This window comes from Prorops nasuta, unplaced genomic scaffold, assembly GCF_024137725.1.
Source record: "Prorops nasuta isolate Cenicafe-Biocafe unplaced genomic scaffold, Cenicafe_Pnas_1.2 PNAS00003, whole genome shotgun sequence".
NCBI lineage: Eukaryota > Metazoa > Arthropoda > Insecta > Hymenoptera > Bethylidae > Prorops > Prorops nasuta.
This window is the reverse complement of record NW_027116800.1, coordinates 6,042,041-6,056,230: the sequence shown is the minus strand read 5'-3', so window position 1 is coordinate 6,056,230 and position 14,190 is coordinate 6,042,041. Positions and strand designations below refer to the sequence as shown.

Below are 14,190 nucleotides of genomic sequence, written 5' to 3'. Positions count from 1 at the left end.
TTATCAAATTCGCAAAAGTTAACCGGACACCCTGTATATAAACAAAAGAGGGTGTACATGTGTTAGAATGTGGGAGAGAGAGAGAGAGAGAGAGAGAGATATTGGTTGCAGGTTTCTGGTGGGCCTAAAGAGCCGTGAGAGTCGACGCTGCGTTCAGTTCAGTTCAGGACCCGGACACTTTTCCACCTACCATCTGTCGTTCAGACTCTCCTTCGTCAGGGTAACCTGATCTTCGTAGAAAGCAGAGTTCGAGAACCTCCTACAACACTAAAACTTGGCCTTCTTCGTCCAAGACATTTTTTTTCACTCTCAGACCAAAAATTCAATTAAAGGGGGAAGCAACCCCTTTCCCGACCTACCAGATGCTACGCCATTTCTATCCGTAATACGCAAGTTGCGAACGCATTTCGACGCACGACCTCACACTTTTAATTAAAAGCGAGCGCGCACCGCCGAACAAGTCCTAATTGACACGACTCTTTCAAGCATTCGTCCTCATTTGCTTTTAACGAAAGAAAACAGCAGCAGGGACGAGTCGATTATTCATTCGATATACAATTATTCATTATTAATCTTATTACACTCGCTATATCGCTCCAAACCAATCAATTGGGCCAATCTTATTTATTAATTAATTTCGGCAATAACAGCTTAAATTTTTATACCAAGTATACTCTAAAGTAGGTATAGGTTATCTATACCGTGTGTGAATTGTTATCGGTGACGCTACAAGATAAACCAGTGATTCCCCTCACTGCTTTGCTTATCTAACTTGAAGCTTTTGTTATGTTTGGGGCATTTATATTTGCAGGATTAAATTTCAAAGGATAATTGACAAGAATTCATAAGCATCGTTGCATATGGTTTGTGGTTCGGTTTGTCGTAATTCGACGTACGATTCAATGGCGTTGGACGCGCCCCCGCCGTCAGAATCGGTCTCTCAAGCCCGCAATGCCCGCATCACTAGAGCAAGAGAAGAAGACCGGGCTAAAGTTGAAACAATAGGGGGGCTGTCCAGAGAAAAATCTTCCAGCACTTGGGTAAGCGACCTCAAAGATGCTGCAACATCGTACACCCAGTATTTTCGTTACTTTTCTTCGAACGCTTCAACGAAATTTAACAAGTAATGCAATGTATACAGTATATATAGATAATAAAAATTGTGTCGGATTAGGTTAATAGAATGTAGGGCTTTTTGAGAAAGATTCGTAATCAAGGATTTATTGGACGAAAAGAAGAGGGAGATCGGCAGGTTCCAGCCGGATAGTCACAGGACCTGTCTTTGTCTTTTGTCCTTTGTCATTCTAGCCTCTCCTGTCCCTTTATATTCGCTTCTTTAACACCAACGACACTCAAATATGGCAGGTCGCGACGTTGCCAAGCCATCATCCTCTCAGTTCTCTCTCTCTCTCTCTCTCTCTCTCTCTCTCTCTCTCTCTCTCTCTCGTTCTCTTTCTCTTTCTCATTCTCATTCATTTCACTCACTCGCTCACTCTTCTAATCCTTCCTCGTCCATTCACCCATTCACCGTCCTCCGCTTCTCTTCTCAATTTTCAAATTATTATCTCCTCCCATCCAACAAACGCCCTTCTTCCGAATCTTTATCGCACAATTCAGTGCTAATTGTTTATTACACTCGACTGTAATTTCGAACGTCAATCTTGATTGTCGAATATGAAACGACGATAAATATGTCATGCAGCTGTTTACACAAAAATTCCGTCTACCTCACCGTGTGAAATCGAATGTGAAATGCGCATTTGGCGACTCGCGATTTCGTACGAGTGTCAGATTTTATTTCGAATTCTCGATATCTCGTATTTTCCTTCAAAACCAAGTCAAGAATCTCCAGTTATCAGCAATACGATCGAATTACATACCTGCTGTTTTAAAAATGAAATTTCAATGAGTGGCAACAGAGATCGAACTCGCCAAGTGCGAAGGAGTTCGAGATATATTTACATTACAGAAATATTGAATCGGTATGAAGCATGAGATACAGTTTATAGTTTTTAGATATCAGATACTGGCAATTAATAACACGCAACATTGTATCAACTTGCACGCAGTAGATCGCCGAATAAAAGAATCTGTGAGATTAAAACTATTTTTTAAGATCATCTTGACTCACATTATTATAGTATTACAATCGTTCGTGGGATGTTAAGTAGCCAGGAAACACCTCCGTCAAAACAAATATAGGTCTTAACGCGTAGGAGTCTTTTTCTTACGGCATTATATTTTATGATTTCGTAAGTTCTACTTGGCACGTTCGTGTTTGACAATATGATTTTCAATGGAAGGGTACGAATAGCGCAAGTTCAAATTTAGAACTTGTCCATAGAATACGTGCGCGAACAAGCAAAACTGATCACGGTTGCTTCTTCACGACAGTCGAAATATAAGATGGTAGATTTTTTACCTGTTTCTTCGAGCGAGAGCCTGGATCGTTAGTGATCGGATGAAAGAAAATAATACACGTAAAACACCAAATGAAAACTGAACACAAAACAAGAATCACGTGTAGAACTGCGAGGCGCACGCACATCGGCAGCACTGACGCGGCTCGCGACTTACCCGTATACAAGTGTATACTTGGTAAACGATAGCGAATAGAAAAAGAGAAATATATATTATATATTATAGCTGAGGCTGTGTGCTGGCCTGGTGTGGTGCGATGGTGCCTGTTCTGCGCCTGCACTGTCTGCTTGCGTACCCCCGGACTCCGGACCACAAGTTCCCACAGTTTTCCGTCTTCGTCAGAACTTAGTTCTTAGGAATCTCTCTCTCAACAACCAACGTTCATGAATGAAACTACAGAGGGAGAGGTATTCTCCTCGTGACCATTCTCTTTCAGCCAATCACATCGGTTCTTCACCAGTAACCGCTCCGATTGGTCCTTACCGTTCGTTCTGCATGAGCCTTACGTCATCCCTCCATCATACAATTTACATCGGCTTACCTGACCAACTGCCTCATTCAACATTCCCTACACCGCCTTTAATATTATTTCATATTCCATTAGAGATGCTAATTACAGATGGATAAATACTTTTTTTAAATTAAACGATAAAATTGAGCATTATTCAGAACATGCATTTTAGAAGTGCGCGCGCGACCAGTTTTCTTTTTTCTTCCACTCGCGTCACTTACCGACCGTCAATTACATCAACTTAACTCTGATTGGTCGTATCACCGTAATGCCTGTTATGTTATTGGCTACGAAAAGCCGGTTTCCACTATCGCCTAATGTTGCCAGAACTAGCGTTTTTAGGGTCGAAAGTACGATTGGAAAGGGATACACGCACTGACTACAAACGCAGATTTATGTAGGATACATGATTGTATTCGACTACTAAACGCCAATTACGGCATCAGTGCAGTTCCCTATTTAAGTAATCTCACTCTGCCTGCGCTTTCACAGTTCTGACATCTTATTGGTCCGTTGGAGACTAATCCAGTTTTTCTGTCAATGATTTGTATAGCCATTTTATTGGTCTGATCAGAATTTTTAATAATTGTTTATGCATAATCTATAAATACAATTACTTTTTTTTAAAGAAATTTTGCATTGGTTGGAATTTTGCTAATTTTGTTATATTTTTGTATTTTATACATATATATGCATCGATCTCGTCACAAACTTTCTATAGACCTCGTCACCGATCACTTACCCTAGAGAGTTTCTCTCGGATTAAATTATATGCTTGACAACTCAAGCAATATATTAATATAACGTTATAAACAATATTGAAAACAAGTATGTCGTTAAATATCTGGAGATGCCATACCGCTCGATGCGGTCTTCAATTTTTGAAAAAATCATCCGTATCGTATACAATTAAAATGTCCGTGGCTACATCAGTTTGCAGGTGCAAGGTACATAAAAGAAACAAATATATTAAACAAGAATTAAATAATTTAGAATATAAAGTATGTCTGAAGACATATTTGTGTAGATGATATTGTTTTTCTCTCTTGTTTCCTTTAGAAAAATATAATTCAATTTGCTTCATTTTGCCATTTACATAATCACTTACTAGTCTTTAAAAATTAGTTTCATTTTATTTAATCTGATTAATTTCTTTTAAAATCTTTAAAAACTAATTTAACCGTAAATTCAGTTTTTATCAACCATTTAATTAAAATATAATATGGTATAATCTATTCCTACACATATTTTTCAACTTGAAAATGGTTATTCCTTTCACCTATCTGTTGACCTTGGTAAGTAACAAGATATTCTTGATTTATGTATTCTCACACATTCATGCATCCATATAGCAGAGTATAACATTTTGTGATACAGTCTCGTGTTTGTCTTTCATTCTGAACGGTCATTCTCTTGTATTATCTCATTCTTTAAAACTCACTGAAAGTTTTCATCATGGTTATTTAATTTTTTATTTTAAATATTTTGCTCCTCTCTCTCTCTCTCTCTCTCTTTCTCTCTTTCTTTCTTTGAAATAATTTATATTACATTTTTGGAAGATAATTTTCTATTTTATAATTTATGTAGTTTTGTTATTTTTAGGAAATTGATCATCGAGTGGAAAGAGATACTTTTGGAGAGCTAAAGGTACCTTGCGACAAATATTATGGGGCTCAAACTCTTAGATCTGTGATAAATTTTCCTATTGGAGATTCATCTGAACGTATGCCTGTAAGATAGTGGTACTATAAATTACTTTCGGAACTTACTTTATTATAATTTGTGATTTCTTTGTTTTAAAGTCTTGATTTCTTTTTAGTACAGAGTAATAGTGGCTATGGGAATATTAAAGAAAGCTGCAGCAGAAGTAAACAAGGAATTTGGTCTTGATGCAAAAATTGCAGATGCCATCAGCAAAGCTGCAGATGATGTTATCAGTGGTAAACTCTACCAAGACCACTTCCCTTTGGTTATCTGGCAAACTGGCTCTGGTACCCAAACAAACATGAACACAAATGAGGTATGAACATATATTAAATTTGATTAAATTATCCGTTTCACTTGTAGGGAAACTTATTGAGAACTTAAACTTGCAGGTGATATCTAACAGGGCAATAGAACTTTTGGGAGGAGAATTAGGCTCAAAGAAGCCAGTTCATCCTAATGATCATGTAAATATGTCGCAGAGCAGTAACGACACATTTCCCACTGCCATGCATATAGCTGTAGCTTTGGAAGTCAACAGAATTTTAATTCCTGGCTTGGAAGGCCTCCACAAGGCTTTGAACGAAAAAGCAGAGCAATGGAAAGATATTATAAAAATTGGAAGGACACATACTCAAGATGCTGTACCATTGACACTGGGGCAGGAATTTTCAGGTCCCTTATACTTAGACCATACATATTTTTTCAAACGAAACTTTATTTTAATTAATTTGTTTAACCTTTTAGCATATGCAACTCAAGTGGAGTATGGAATAAAAAGAGTAAAAGACACTTTGCCGAGATTGTATCAGTTGGCACTCGGAGGTACTGCTGTGGGAACTGGCCTTAACACGCGTAAAGGTTTTGCAGAAAAAACAGCTGCTAGAATTGCTCAACTGACCGGATTGCCCTTTGTTACCGCTCCAAACAAATTTGAAGCTTTAGCTGCCCATGATGCGCTAGTAGAAGTTCATGGTGCGCTCAACACTATAGCTGTGTCCATTATGAAGGTAACAAAATCTAAATATGGACAAAGCAGTGAAAATTCATTTAAATAATTTTTGCTATTTTTTCTTTACAGATTGCCAACGACATTAGATTTTTAGGAAGCGGTCCGCGTTGCGGTTTGGGAGAATTGTCTTTGCCGGAAAATGAACCAGGCAGCTCTATAATGCCAGGAAAAGTGAATCCAACGCAGTGTGAAGCCATCACGATGGTTTGCGCACAGGTTATGGGAAATCATGTAGCAACGACTGTTGGAGGCAGTAATGGGCACTTTGAGTTGAACGTATTCAAACCGGTAATCGTAGCCAATGTATTGAGGTCCGCGAGACTTCTCGGTGATGCGAGTGCTGCATTTACCAAAAACTGCGTTGTTGGTATTCAGCCCAACGTAGACAACATTAAGAAAATTATGAATGAAAGTTTGATGCTGGTCACCGCGCTGAATCCGCACATCGGCTACGATAAGGTAAATACTTTTTTTTCGTAACATTGTTGTCAGAATTAAAATTTGCAATACAAATAAAATAAATAAATCGTATATTACTTCTTCTTTAGGCTGCTGCTATTGCCAAACAGGCTCATAAGGAAAAACTTACACTGAAAGAATCAGCTTTGAAGAACGGCCTGACCTCCGAGCAGTTCGACAGTTGGGTGAAACCCGAGCAGATGCTTGGACCAAAATGAAGAGGAAAGTTTTCAATGAATAGAGTGATTAATTAAAAAATGAAGTATATTACTTCACAAAAATTAATAAAAAATAATTCATTTGCATAGTGATCTGTTTGCTATGTACAAATCATCATTTGAAAAATATATAAAGACACGATTAAGTATCGAGTCTGTGTTTATCTTTTTATCGTCGTAACAATATAAGATAATAAGGTTCAGAGTCATTTCAGGTTAAATATCTAACAGATATATTTCTCTTTTCTTTGAACAAGAAAATCTTAGAAAGCAGATAGAAGATGATAAATGATATATATATATATATATATATATAATATAGGGAATAATAAATCATTACAGATAAAAATTGGTGCTTTCAACATTTTGACAAACAAGTCTGTCGTAGTTAAGTTGGGGGGATATCAGAATTAGGGCTATAGGTCAAAATATAATTTCAGCTCTGCATGGAACAACACAATACGCAGTGAATAGCAAGTAGCGAGATGTTTACACCACTTCGTTGGGTATTTGCGAAGTTGAGTGAAAAAATCCCTATACGTTATTATGTGAAAGTCGGGGTAATCGGTGTACCGTTTGAAAAAGGCCAGGTAATTAAAAACTTATATCTAACTAAGTTACCTTTTAAAATAATATGTTTTAATAGAAGAAAAAAGGTGTCGCTCAAGGCCCTAAAGCAATTAGATCGGCTGGACTTATAAAAGAACTTGAATCTCTCGGTGAGCATTTAGATCTCTATTTTTTTTAAATATCAGCATTAAGCTCTCATCGCTTGAAAGGTTTGGATGTAAAGGATTATGGAGACATACTATACAGGGAGAGTAATATTAATGGTGTTAGCAATATGGAGCATTTGAGTCACGTTGCTGCATGTACCAATCGCTTATCTGAACAAATTCAGCAAGTATTGAATGATGGCAGAAGAGCTTTAACGATCGGTGGCGATCATAGCTTGGGTATTGGAACAATCGACGGCCATGTTAAGGTATCGGAACATTTTTCCACAGTAAAACATAGTTCGTCTTTCAATTAAATATAGAAATTGCGCTAATCTTACATAGGCAAAGGGTGATGTCGCAGTTTTGTGGGTCGATGCTCATGCAGATTTAAATACCAATAAGACAAGTGAGAGTGGTAATGTTCATGGAATGCCAGTAGCTCTTTTGACTTCAGAGCTGGCTGATTATTGGCCCCATTTACCAGGAATGGATTGGCAACAACCAATGTAGTATTAAATTTTAAAGATATCTATTTTTTTAATGTATCTTAAACCTATTGTACAATTGTAGGCTTTCTATCCGTAACGTAGCTTACATTGGACTTAGATCAGTTGATCGATATGAAAGATTGGTCATTGAGAAATTTGGTATTACTGCATTTGGCATGGAAGATGTGGAAAGATATGGTGATTTTTAAAGCAGATAGTTCAAACTTTTAGAAATTTTAAAATGAAACTAAAAGGTTTTCTTTTTAGGTATTCATGATGTAGTTTATATGGCTCTTAGTAAAATAGATCCAGATAATACAAAATCTTTGCATGTTAGTTTTGACATTGATTCTTTGGACCCACTAGAAGCACCTAGCACTGGTACTCCAGGTAAGTATTAATTTAAGCTTTGTGAATGAATCATCTTATTTCTCAATTATTTTCAATTATATGAATTTACATAGTTAGGGGTGGATTATCTTTAAGAGAAGCAGTTCATCTTATGGAAGAAATATATAGAACCAACAGACTAAATGCTATTGACTTGGTTGAAATTAATCCTGAAATTGGAAGTACAGGCGATGTCAAATTAACAGTGGATGCTGGTATACACATAATCCAAGCTGCTTTAGGATATACAAGACGAGGTTTAAAAGTTCCAAAAGGAATAACTGATATGCCTTTACAAACATTTAAATAATTTTGTAAATTTTTAGTTATCTACATTGTTAATAAATAAGATAAGATATACATACAACAAATTTATTTTTCTTACATAGATATTTTTTAAACCCCAATATAAATGCAATTAAATTTTTCATTGTTCTTAGGATTCATTAGATTTTTTCATCTTATTTTTAATAACTAGTTTTTTACCTGGCATATGATTTACACTAAGTTCTATCCTAACTATCTTCTCTGATAATGGGATATCAATATCATCATCCGACAATACCCAAAAACGTAGATCCCCTTTTCCTTTAGTCCCTTTTAAAGGTATTGTCATCCAGGTATATGTTCCATCTGTATTATAAGCTTCTTTATTATAAATATCAATTTTTTTCATTGTTATAGGTTCTCCCAAGATTTTTGTTATATGAGGATTATTCAATGTAGTAGTCACCACTTCTTTAAACACTGGTGTACTACAAATCTTTTTTTGCATATAATAATTTGACAATAGAACACTACTGGAGCCTACCAAACCAATAACACCAGCAACTTTTACCAAACTCCTGATTGAAGGCATTTCCTAGAATAGGTTTTCTCAGTGTTACTGCACAATAAAATTATTATTTTAAAAAATATAAATGAATCAGATTCCCTATACTTGTCATTCGCCATTTTTAAATAACATTGCACTGTGACGTGCATTCATTTTTTAACTTTATTTAAATGAATGAATTCGACATTTTTATTAATATATTTTATTCATTTACTCAATACGATTTTAAAGATATAAATCCATAGGTAATATACATACAAAGTAATTTTTAACTTTTAGCATGTTTAAAAAAAATATATGCTATGCTATTATGCTATTGCTTGCTATCTCCAATGTTCTGTCGCCATGATTAAACACTAAACTCACCACTCATGTATTTAATTCTAGTTTCAACTCTCAGTTCTCCTACTTTCCTCACATTAGATTGGGTTTAGGTCATTTATTTTACATCAGTAATTAAATGTTACAAAAATTTTAAGGTACCGTCGTAGACGGCTAAAATCCAATTGGAACAATTAAAAATAGAACCAGATCTACAATCGGCACAATCCACAGACCAGTGACCACAAGGGGCAGTTAGTGTATACATATATAAAAGCAGTAAGAGAAGGGGTAACAGAATTTTTACCATTTAAAGAAATTGCGAAATAAGCATGTAAAATAATTAATGTATATAATGCAAGCTGATCATTACAAATTACAGGAACAGTATGCAGTAATGGATAAATAAATTTAGAATTTATAATAAGTACACAATGAAATTGTGGATTTTGCTTAATGTCGTAAAACCAAAAGACGAACAGATTCATAAGTGATTCTTTGAAATAAGGTTAGTAGAAGGAAGATAATACATGTACTCTTAAACAATTAATTCATAAATTAAGGTTATAAATTAATGAATTTCATGCAATATTGATTTTTAAGGTACTTTGCTGTATATTTAATTACAGAAATTACCTATTTGAGTAATTTGTGTAAGTAATACGCGAAATATCTAATAATATTTAAGTCAATTTCATTTATATATAAAAGTTTACTGAAACATTTAGTGTTGATACACTAATGTCTCAATATATCTCTGAAAACTCAGATTATAAGTGAAATTAATTGAAAATGTTGATTTTAAAGTCATAAGACAAGAAGTTCAAAGTAAGGAAAAAGGACAATGGTTTTTTGAAATAAGGTTAGTGCAGTTTCTGTGGTACAGTAAAACTTTTTCATGAATTTTACGTTAGTTATTTTGAGTTAATCAAGAGATCAAACTAAAGGGAATTAATATGATTTTGATACTTATAGGTTATCTTGCTGAATTTAATTGAAAAAGTTGAAAGTTATTGAAGCTCAGCTAAATAGAAGAAATAATGTATTGCCTACAGTGGTTAATTCCTGTCTTGCTTATACCAAAGCCTGTTAATCCAGCATTGCTACAGACTCATGTCATGTTCATGACTCTTTACTTAATAGGGTTTTTTTTAGACAAAAGGCCATGCACTATTTGTAGTTTAGTATTTCTTACAGCTGTCTTTCTAATTTGTTATAGCGGCATTGGAAATTGTGTCCTCTGGAGTTCAAATTGTGATACTGTAAGATGCGATAATGGCTAATCACTATATTGTTTTCTCTAGCCAGAAAATCATAACCAATTTTGCTCTTTGCGTAACAATGTACTATCAATGTTTTGGAAAGTCCATATTAAAGTAGCTACAGCTCTTTCAATTTGCTGCTATTGAACTAGAATTGGAAAAATTCTAATGCATGAATACTAGTATTGCTTGAGAAGCAAAAACATATAAGTAATAAATAGCAATATAACTGCATAAGTTATAAATTGAGAATTATCAATTTAGCACTGATAATAAACTGTCAAAAACCCTAGAAAATTGTTAATAACTTTGATCAGCAAGTTAATTTTTAATCTCTTTGAACAAATGGGAAATTTCTAGTAACATGTACATATCATTTGTATATAAGTGTATATAGAAAATATAATAATTTATTTGGATGGTAGGGATTAAATTTTAGATCATGAAAATAGAAAAAATATTGTTTTTGCAAAAGTATCTAGTGATAGAACCATTTGAATTAATAATATAATTTTATGGAAAAATATAGTTCTTCCATTGAAAAGTTTTGTTTCATATTTAATTCTAACAAGAATAATTTTATATTTATATTTATGATTGCGTGATGCTTACACATTTTAAAACTGCTCATACCAATGTTTATTTAAAAATGTAAACAATAAATATTTATCTTCCTCTTTGATATTAAAACTTGAGTCATGACACTATTTTGTGATTATCAAGTTTCAGTGTTTTATACAAATGAAATTTGTATCTGCCTTTTCTTCCAATTTTGTCAATCTAGTTTCATTCAATAAAGTATTCGAGTAAATGACCTTACAAGAATTCAACTAATTTAGCGTTAAAATGGTAACTTGTAAGAAATTGAAGAAAATAAACTAAAAGATATGAAACCTAAGTTATATTTACTGTTAAAACCCCTCATTGTTAATTTCTGTTGAAAAGGATTTGGAAAAAACAAAACATGATTTTCTGTTTAACTGTATATTACATTATCATGGTAAACACAATATGTTTGATCAATTATTATTAATGATCCATAATAATAATAATAAAAGTAATGATAATAAGGCTAGCTACAAAGGCAATCTCTAATTTTTAGAGATTGCTCGATTCAACTGTACACTTTTACAACGTATCTCAAAGATGACTTAATTACATCGTTATGAATTGGTAGATTAATTAATTACACCGTAAGGATAGAAAGATTTCACAAGAAAGTGGGACCGCCTATCTTTATCTTTCGAGAACCGAAAAATTGCGAATGAAAAGTCTGTCTCGGTAGGAGATGGAGCAAGTTTTCAGTGTCAAGAGAGTTAAAGGTTTGAGAAATTTGTCAAGATTACAAAGGCACTGTACACGTAAACTTATTAAATATATGTATGTATGTATTTATATATTAAATAGATGTTTATTAAGATGAGTGTTAAATGCGGTCCATCTGTATTTGGGTACTTCTCGCTATTTTCTTAAATGGTAAAACGTTCCGGTTTAAAAAATATCGACTCTCTCGTTATCGTTATCGTTAATTAAAAAGCTACGTTTAATAGGGAGTGGTTTTCTTCGTCTATAGTTGCATTGTGGTCGCTAATAATTACTGTGTCGAATGGATTTGCTATGACTATTTGCAGTAAAAATTTAAATTACAATGTTAAAATTTGCTATAATTTAAGACGCATTGGTAACAGTATATTATAAAATATAAGGATCTATGTTTTATATATCATTTTCTTTATATTTCATATTCAACAATCATGTATTGTAAAATATGATATATTTTTTACATATGATATATACGGTATATAATATAATATACGCTTTAAATAACTATAAATATATTGTAATGCAATATGGTTTTTAATCATTCTTGTTGGTCAATGCACAATAAGAAGCAAAGAAAACACACCCCTGAGAGGGTGAGATTCTGTTTATCACAATTTGGCAGTGAACGCTTCACGTTAAAATATATTTTTCTTCTTTTTTTACGGTTACTATATGATCTTCCTTTACAGTTTCGCTACGGCCACACTTTTACAGATCGAGTCGAAAATATCTTTATATCCCCGTTGTCCATGAAAAATAAATTCTCACTTTTATCCGTTTTACTAGCCAGGGATGCCATTCTAGAAATTTTTCAAGAGACTTTACTGGGAATCTTTCACGAAAAATTACAGTAGGGCTTCCCAAAACTTAGATTTAGCGAAAATATCTTTCTATCATAATTCTTCGTTTCCATTCTTTTGATATAACCGTCATTATTTCAAACCCTTTTCCCGTATTTGGTTTTAATTTGCACAAGAACGTCACCTTCATACAAAAAAATTAAATCGGTAAAGTAAGTTTGAGCGGTAACGGTGCATACGAAAATATGGAATATTTTTAAGATACATAGTGAATTTTCGATTATTGTACAGATATTATGAATATTCCTGGAGCTGTGTCCTCATATGCCATTCGATTATAATAGTTAATCTGGATTTTTTGTATCCTCTCTCTATTTCAAATTATTTTGTTCTCTCTTTTAATTGTGGCGATGGATCTCGGTGGAAAAATATTGTACAAATTTTTAGAAAATTTTAGAAGCGCCTGTGATGAAATTTTTCTTTGTCTCTTTGTACAAATAGCCATGATTCGAGTGTATTTTACGTCACTCTTTTTAAACAGTCAGATTATTTTATATTCAAATGCCAAAATTTTATTACAATTTTCGCTTAATCTTTTCTCAACTTTACTCATTTCCAAATTTTCAACAGAAAATATTTTGATACGAATTTTGGTCAGCATTTTCCTAAATGATACAAACTAGTCCATATTACGTCTTCTATTTAGAGGGTCATTAATTTTCACCTATAGATGATATAAATAAAAGATTAACGCGCAAAAATCCTAAAAATTAATTGTTACAATTAACAGCCACATTAATTTCATTATTTATACATATAACACAATTCCGAAAGTGACAAGTACGTGAAAAATCACGTAATTGAATAAATTAAAGCACAATTCGTATCAATCTATACTTTCCTTACTAGAAATTTCGGTCATTTATAGACAGATCAATAGATATATATATAAAAAAACGAAGACGTTTGTCCAAGAAACGATAAATATTGCATTCTTAAATGTTTTCACTTATCTAGTCTACAGGTTTGTTTTATACAATTTTACAACACTCTTGCGAGCAACCCTCACACGATCATATTACATTTATCGGAAGAAGATAAGATGGCGATTAATTTGTCGCTTATTCACAAATTAACTTTGCTTTTTTCATAATCAATGATTTAAATTATTTTCTTTCGAGTCTCCATCATTATCAACCGTAATAGTTAAGTATACGCTGTAATTTATCACTCAAAAAAAGTGTTCCTGATCAATTTGAACCGTGGTAAACACAAATTTTATTGTGCTATTAAGTATTAACTACTTATCAGCAGATTTCCTCCTTGCAGAAAATTGTAAAATTTCAATTAAAAAAAAAAAAACATAAAAATATGACTTTTGTTCCAGAACATTTCACAGTACTTATAACGTAATGCAAAGGGACAAATATCAAATTTAAACAGTGATTTTTTTCACAGCACAAACTATATGCCTTATGCGTTCTTTGCATTTTATTCCAATTAAAACACTGTCTCTTACGCCTAACGCTATTAATTTAAATATTACTTATGTATATATTTCTATATATATATTTATATTTTTTTCGTTACTCGACATTGTCAAATCAGTTCTAGATAACGGCAGTTTTTCATCACTTTTTCTATTGCAAAATGCATTGAGATCATTGCGTGGATCGACTAAGTGTTCATGCAATTCAATCAAAATATATTCAACAATTTTGTTGAAA

The 14,190-nt window shown here is 33.3% G+C and overlaps 4 protein-coding genes and 1 long non-coding RNA gene across 11 annotated transcripts in view; 3 read left to right on the top strand and 2 right to left on the bottom strand.

Annotated features, from left to right (window-relative positions):
* Positions 1–2,792, bottom strand: part of pnt (pointed) — a 63,594-nt gene extending 60,802 nt beyond the window's left edge. For 2 of the 3 annotated variants that reach the window (XM_066725024.1, XM_066725026.1), the window contains exon 1: positions 2,423–2,792. The gene's annotated coding sequence lies outside the window, so the exon portion shown is untranslated. The remainder of the gene's footprint in view (positions 1–2,422) is intronic. The other variant, XM_066725025.1, reaches the window with a different exon arrangement.
* Positions 2,793–3,479: 687 nt separating this feature from the next.
* On the top strand, positions 3,480–6,471 carry LOC136785741 (fumarate hydratase, mitochondrial-like). Of its 3 annotated transcripts, none has more exons than XM_066746982.1 (7): positions 3,480–3,879; positions 4,535–4,663; positions 4,752–4,952; positions 5,029–5,311; positions 5,384–5,646; positions 5,718–6,107; positions 6,197–6,471. In XM_066746982.1, the coding sequence occupies exons 1-7, from the start codon at positions 3,763–3,765 to the stop codon at positions 6,323–6,325; spliced, it is 1,512 nt and encodes a 503-aa protein (XP_066603079.1). In that variant the 5' UTR covers positions 3,480–3,762; the 3' UTR covers positions 6,326–6,471. The 3 variants fall into 3 exon arrangements, with proteins under 3 accessions (XP_066603079.1, XP_066603080.1, XP_066603081.1); XM_066746983.1 differs by lacking the exon at positions 3,480–3,879 and adding an exon at positions 4,311–4,390; XM_066746984.1 differs by lacking the exon at positions 3,480–3,879 and having other exon boundaries at positions 4,535–4,674.
* Positions 6,472–6,607: 136 nt separating this feature from the next.
* Positions 6,608–8,282, top strand: arg (arginase). Of its 2 annotated transcripts, none has more exons than XM_066746986.1 (7): positions 6,608–6,915; positions 6,972–7,044; positions 7,105–7,310; positions 7,387–7,550; positions 7,615–7,730; positions 7,800–7,922; positions 8,019–8,282. In XM_066746986.1, exons 1-7 carry the CDS (start codon positions 6,811–6,813, stop codon positions 8,063–8,065), a joined length of 834 nt encoding a protein of 277 aa, XP_066603083.1. In that variant the 5' UTR covers positions 6,608–6,810; the 3' UTR covers positions 8,066–8,282. The 2 variants fall into 2 exon arrangements, with proteins under 2 accessions (XP_066603083.1, XP_066603082.1); XM_066746985.1 differs by having other exon boundaries at positions 7,997–8,282.
* Positions 8,281–9,264, bottom strand: LOC136785743 (uncharacterized). 2 transcript variants are annotated; one of them, XM_066746987.1, is made up of 2 exons: positions 9,124–9,264; positions 8,281–8,784 (listed from the first exon to the last, which is right to left on the bottom strand). In XM_066746987.1, the coding sequence occupies exon 2, from the start codon at positions 8,779–8,781 to the stop codon at positions 8,359–8,361; it is 423 nt and encodes a 140-aa protein (XP_066603084.1). In that variant the 5' UTR covers positions 8,782–8,784; positions 9,124–9,264; the 3' UTR covers positions 8,281–8,358. The 2 variants fall into 2 exon arrangements, with proteins under 2 accessions (XP_066603084.1, XP_066603085.1); XM_066746988.1 differs by lacking the exon at positions 9,124–9,264 and adding an exon at positions 8,863–8,998.
* LOC136785744 (uncharacterized) lies at positions 9,229–9,938 on the top strand. Its single transcript, XR_010824703.1, has 3 exons — positions 9,229–9,369; positions 9,461–9,586; positions 9,682–9,938. It is a non-coding gene; the product is annotated as an uncharacterized lncRNA (long non-coding RNA).
* Positions 9,939–14,190: the final 4,252 nt, after the last annotated feature.

Excerpts from the sequence above, each read along its gene's own strand:
- arg (XM_066746985.1), top strand. The coding sequence starts at position 6,811 with ATGTTTACACCACTTCGTTGGGTATTTGCGAAGTTGAGTGAAAAAATC. Across the intron at positions 6,916-6,971 it reads TACCGTTTGAAAAAGGCCAG|AAGAAAAAAGGTGTCGCTCA; the intron begins GTAATTAAAAAC and ends ATGTTTTAATAG. Across the intron at positions 7,923-7,996 it reads ACCTAGCACTGGTACTCCAG|TTAGGGGTGGATTATCTTTA; the intron begins GTAAGTATTAAT and ends GAATTTACATAG.
- LOC136785741 (XM_066746982.1), top strand. The coding sequence starts at position 3,763 with ATGTCGTTAAATATCTGGAGATGCCATACCGCTCGATGCGGTCTTCAA. Across the intron at positions 4,664-4,751 it reads ATTCATCTGAACGTATGCCT|TACAGAGTAATAGTGGCTAT; the intron begins GTAAGATAGTGG and ends ATTTCTTTTTAG. Across the intron at positions 5,312-5,383 it reads ACTGGGGCAGGAATTTTCAG|CATATGCAACTCAAGTGGAG; the intron begins GTCCCTTATACT and ends TTAACCTTTTAG.
- LOC136785743 (XM_066746987.1), bottom strand. The coding sequence starts at position 8,781 with ATGCCTTCAATCAGGAGTTTGGTAAAAGTTGCTGGTGTTATTGGTTTG.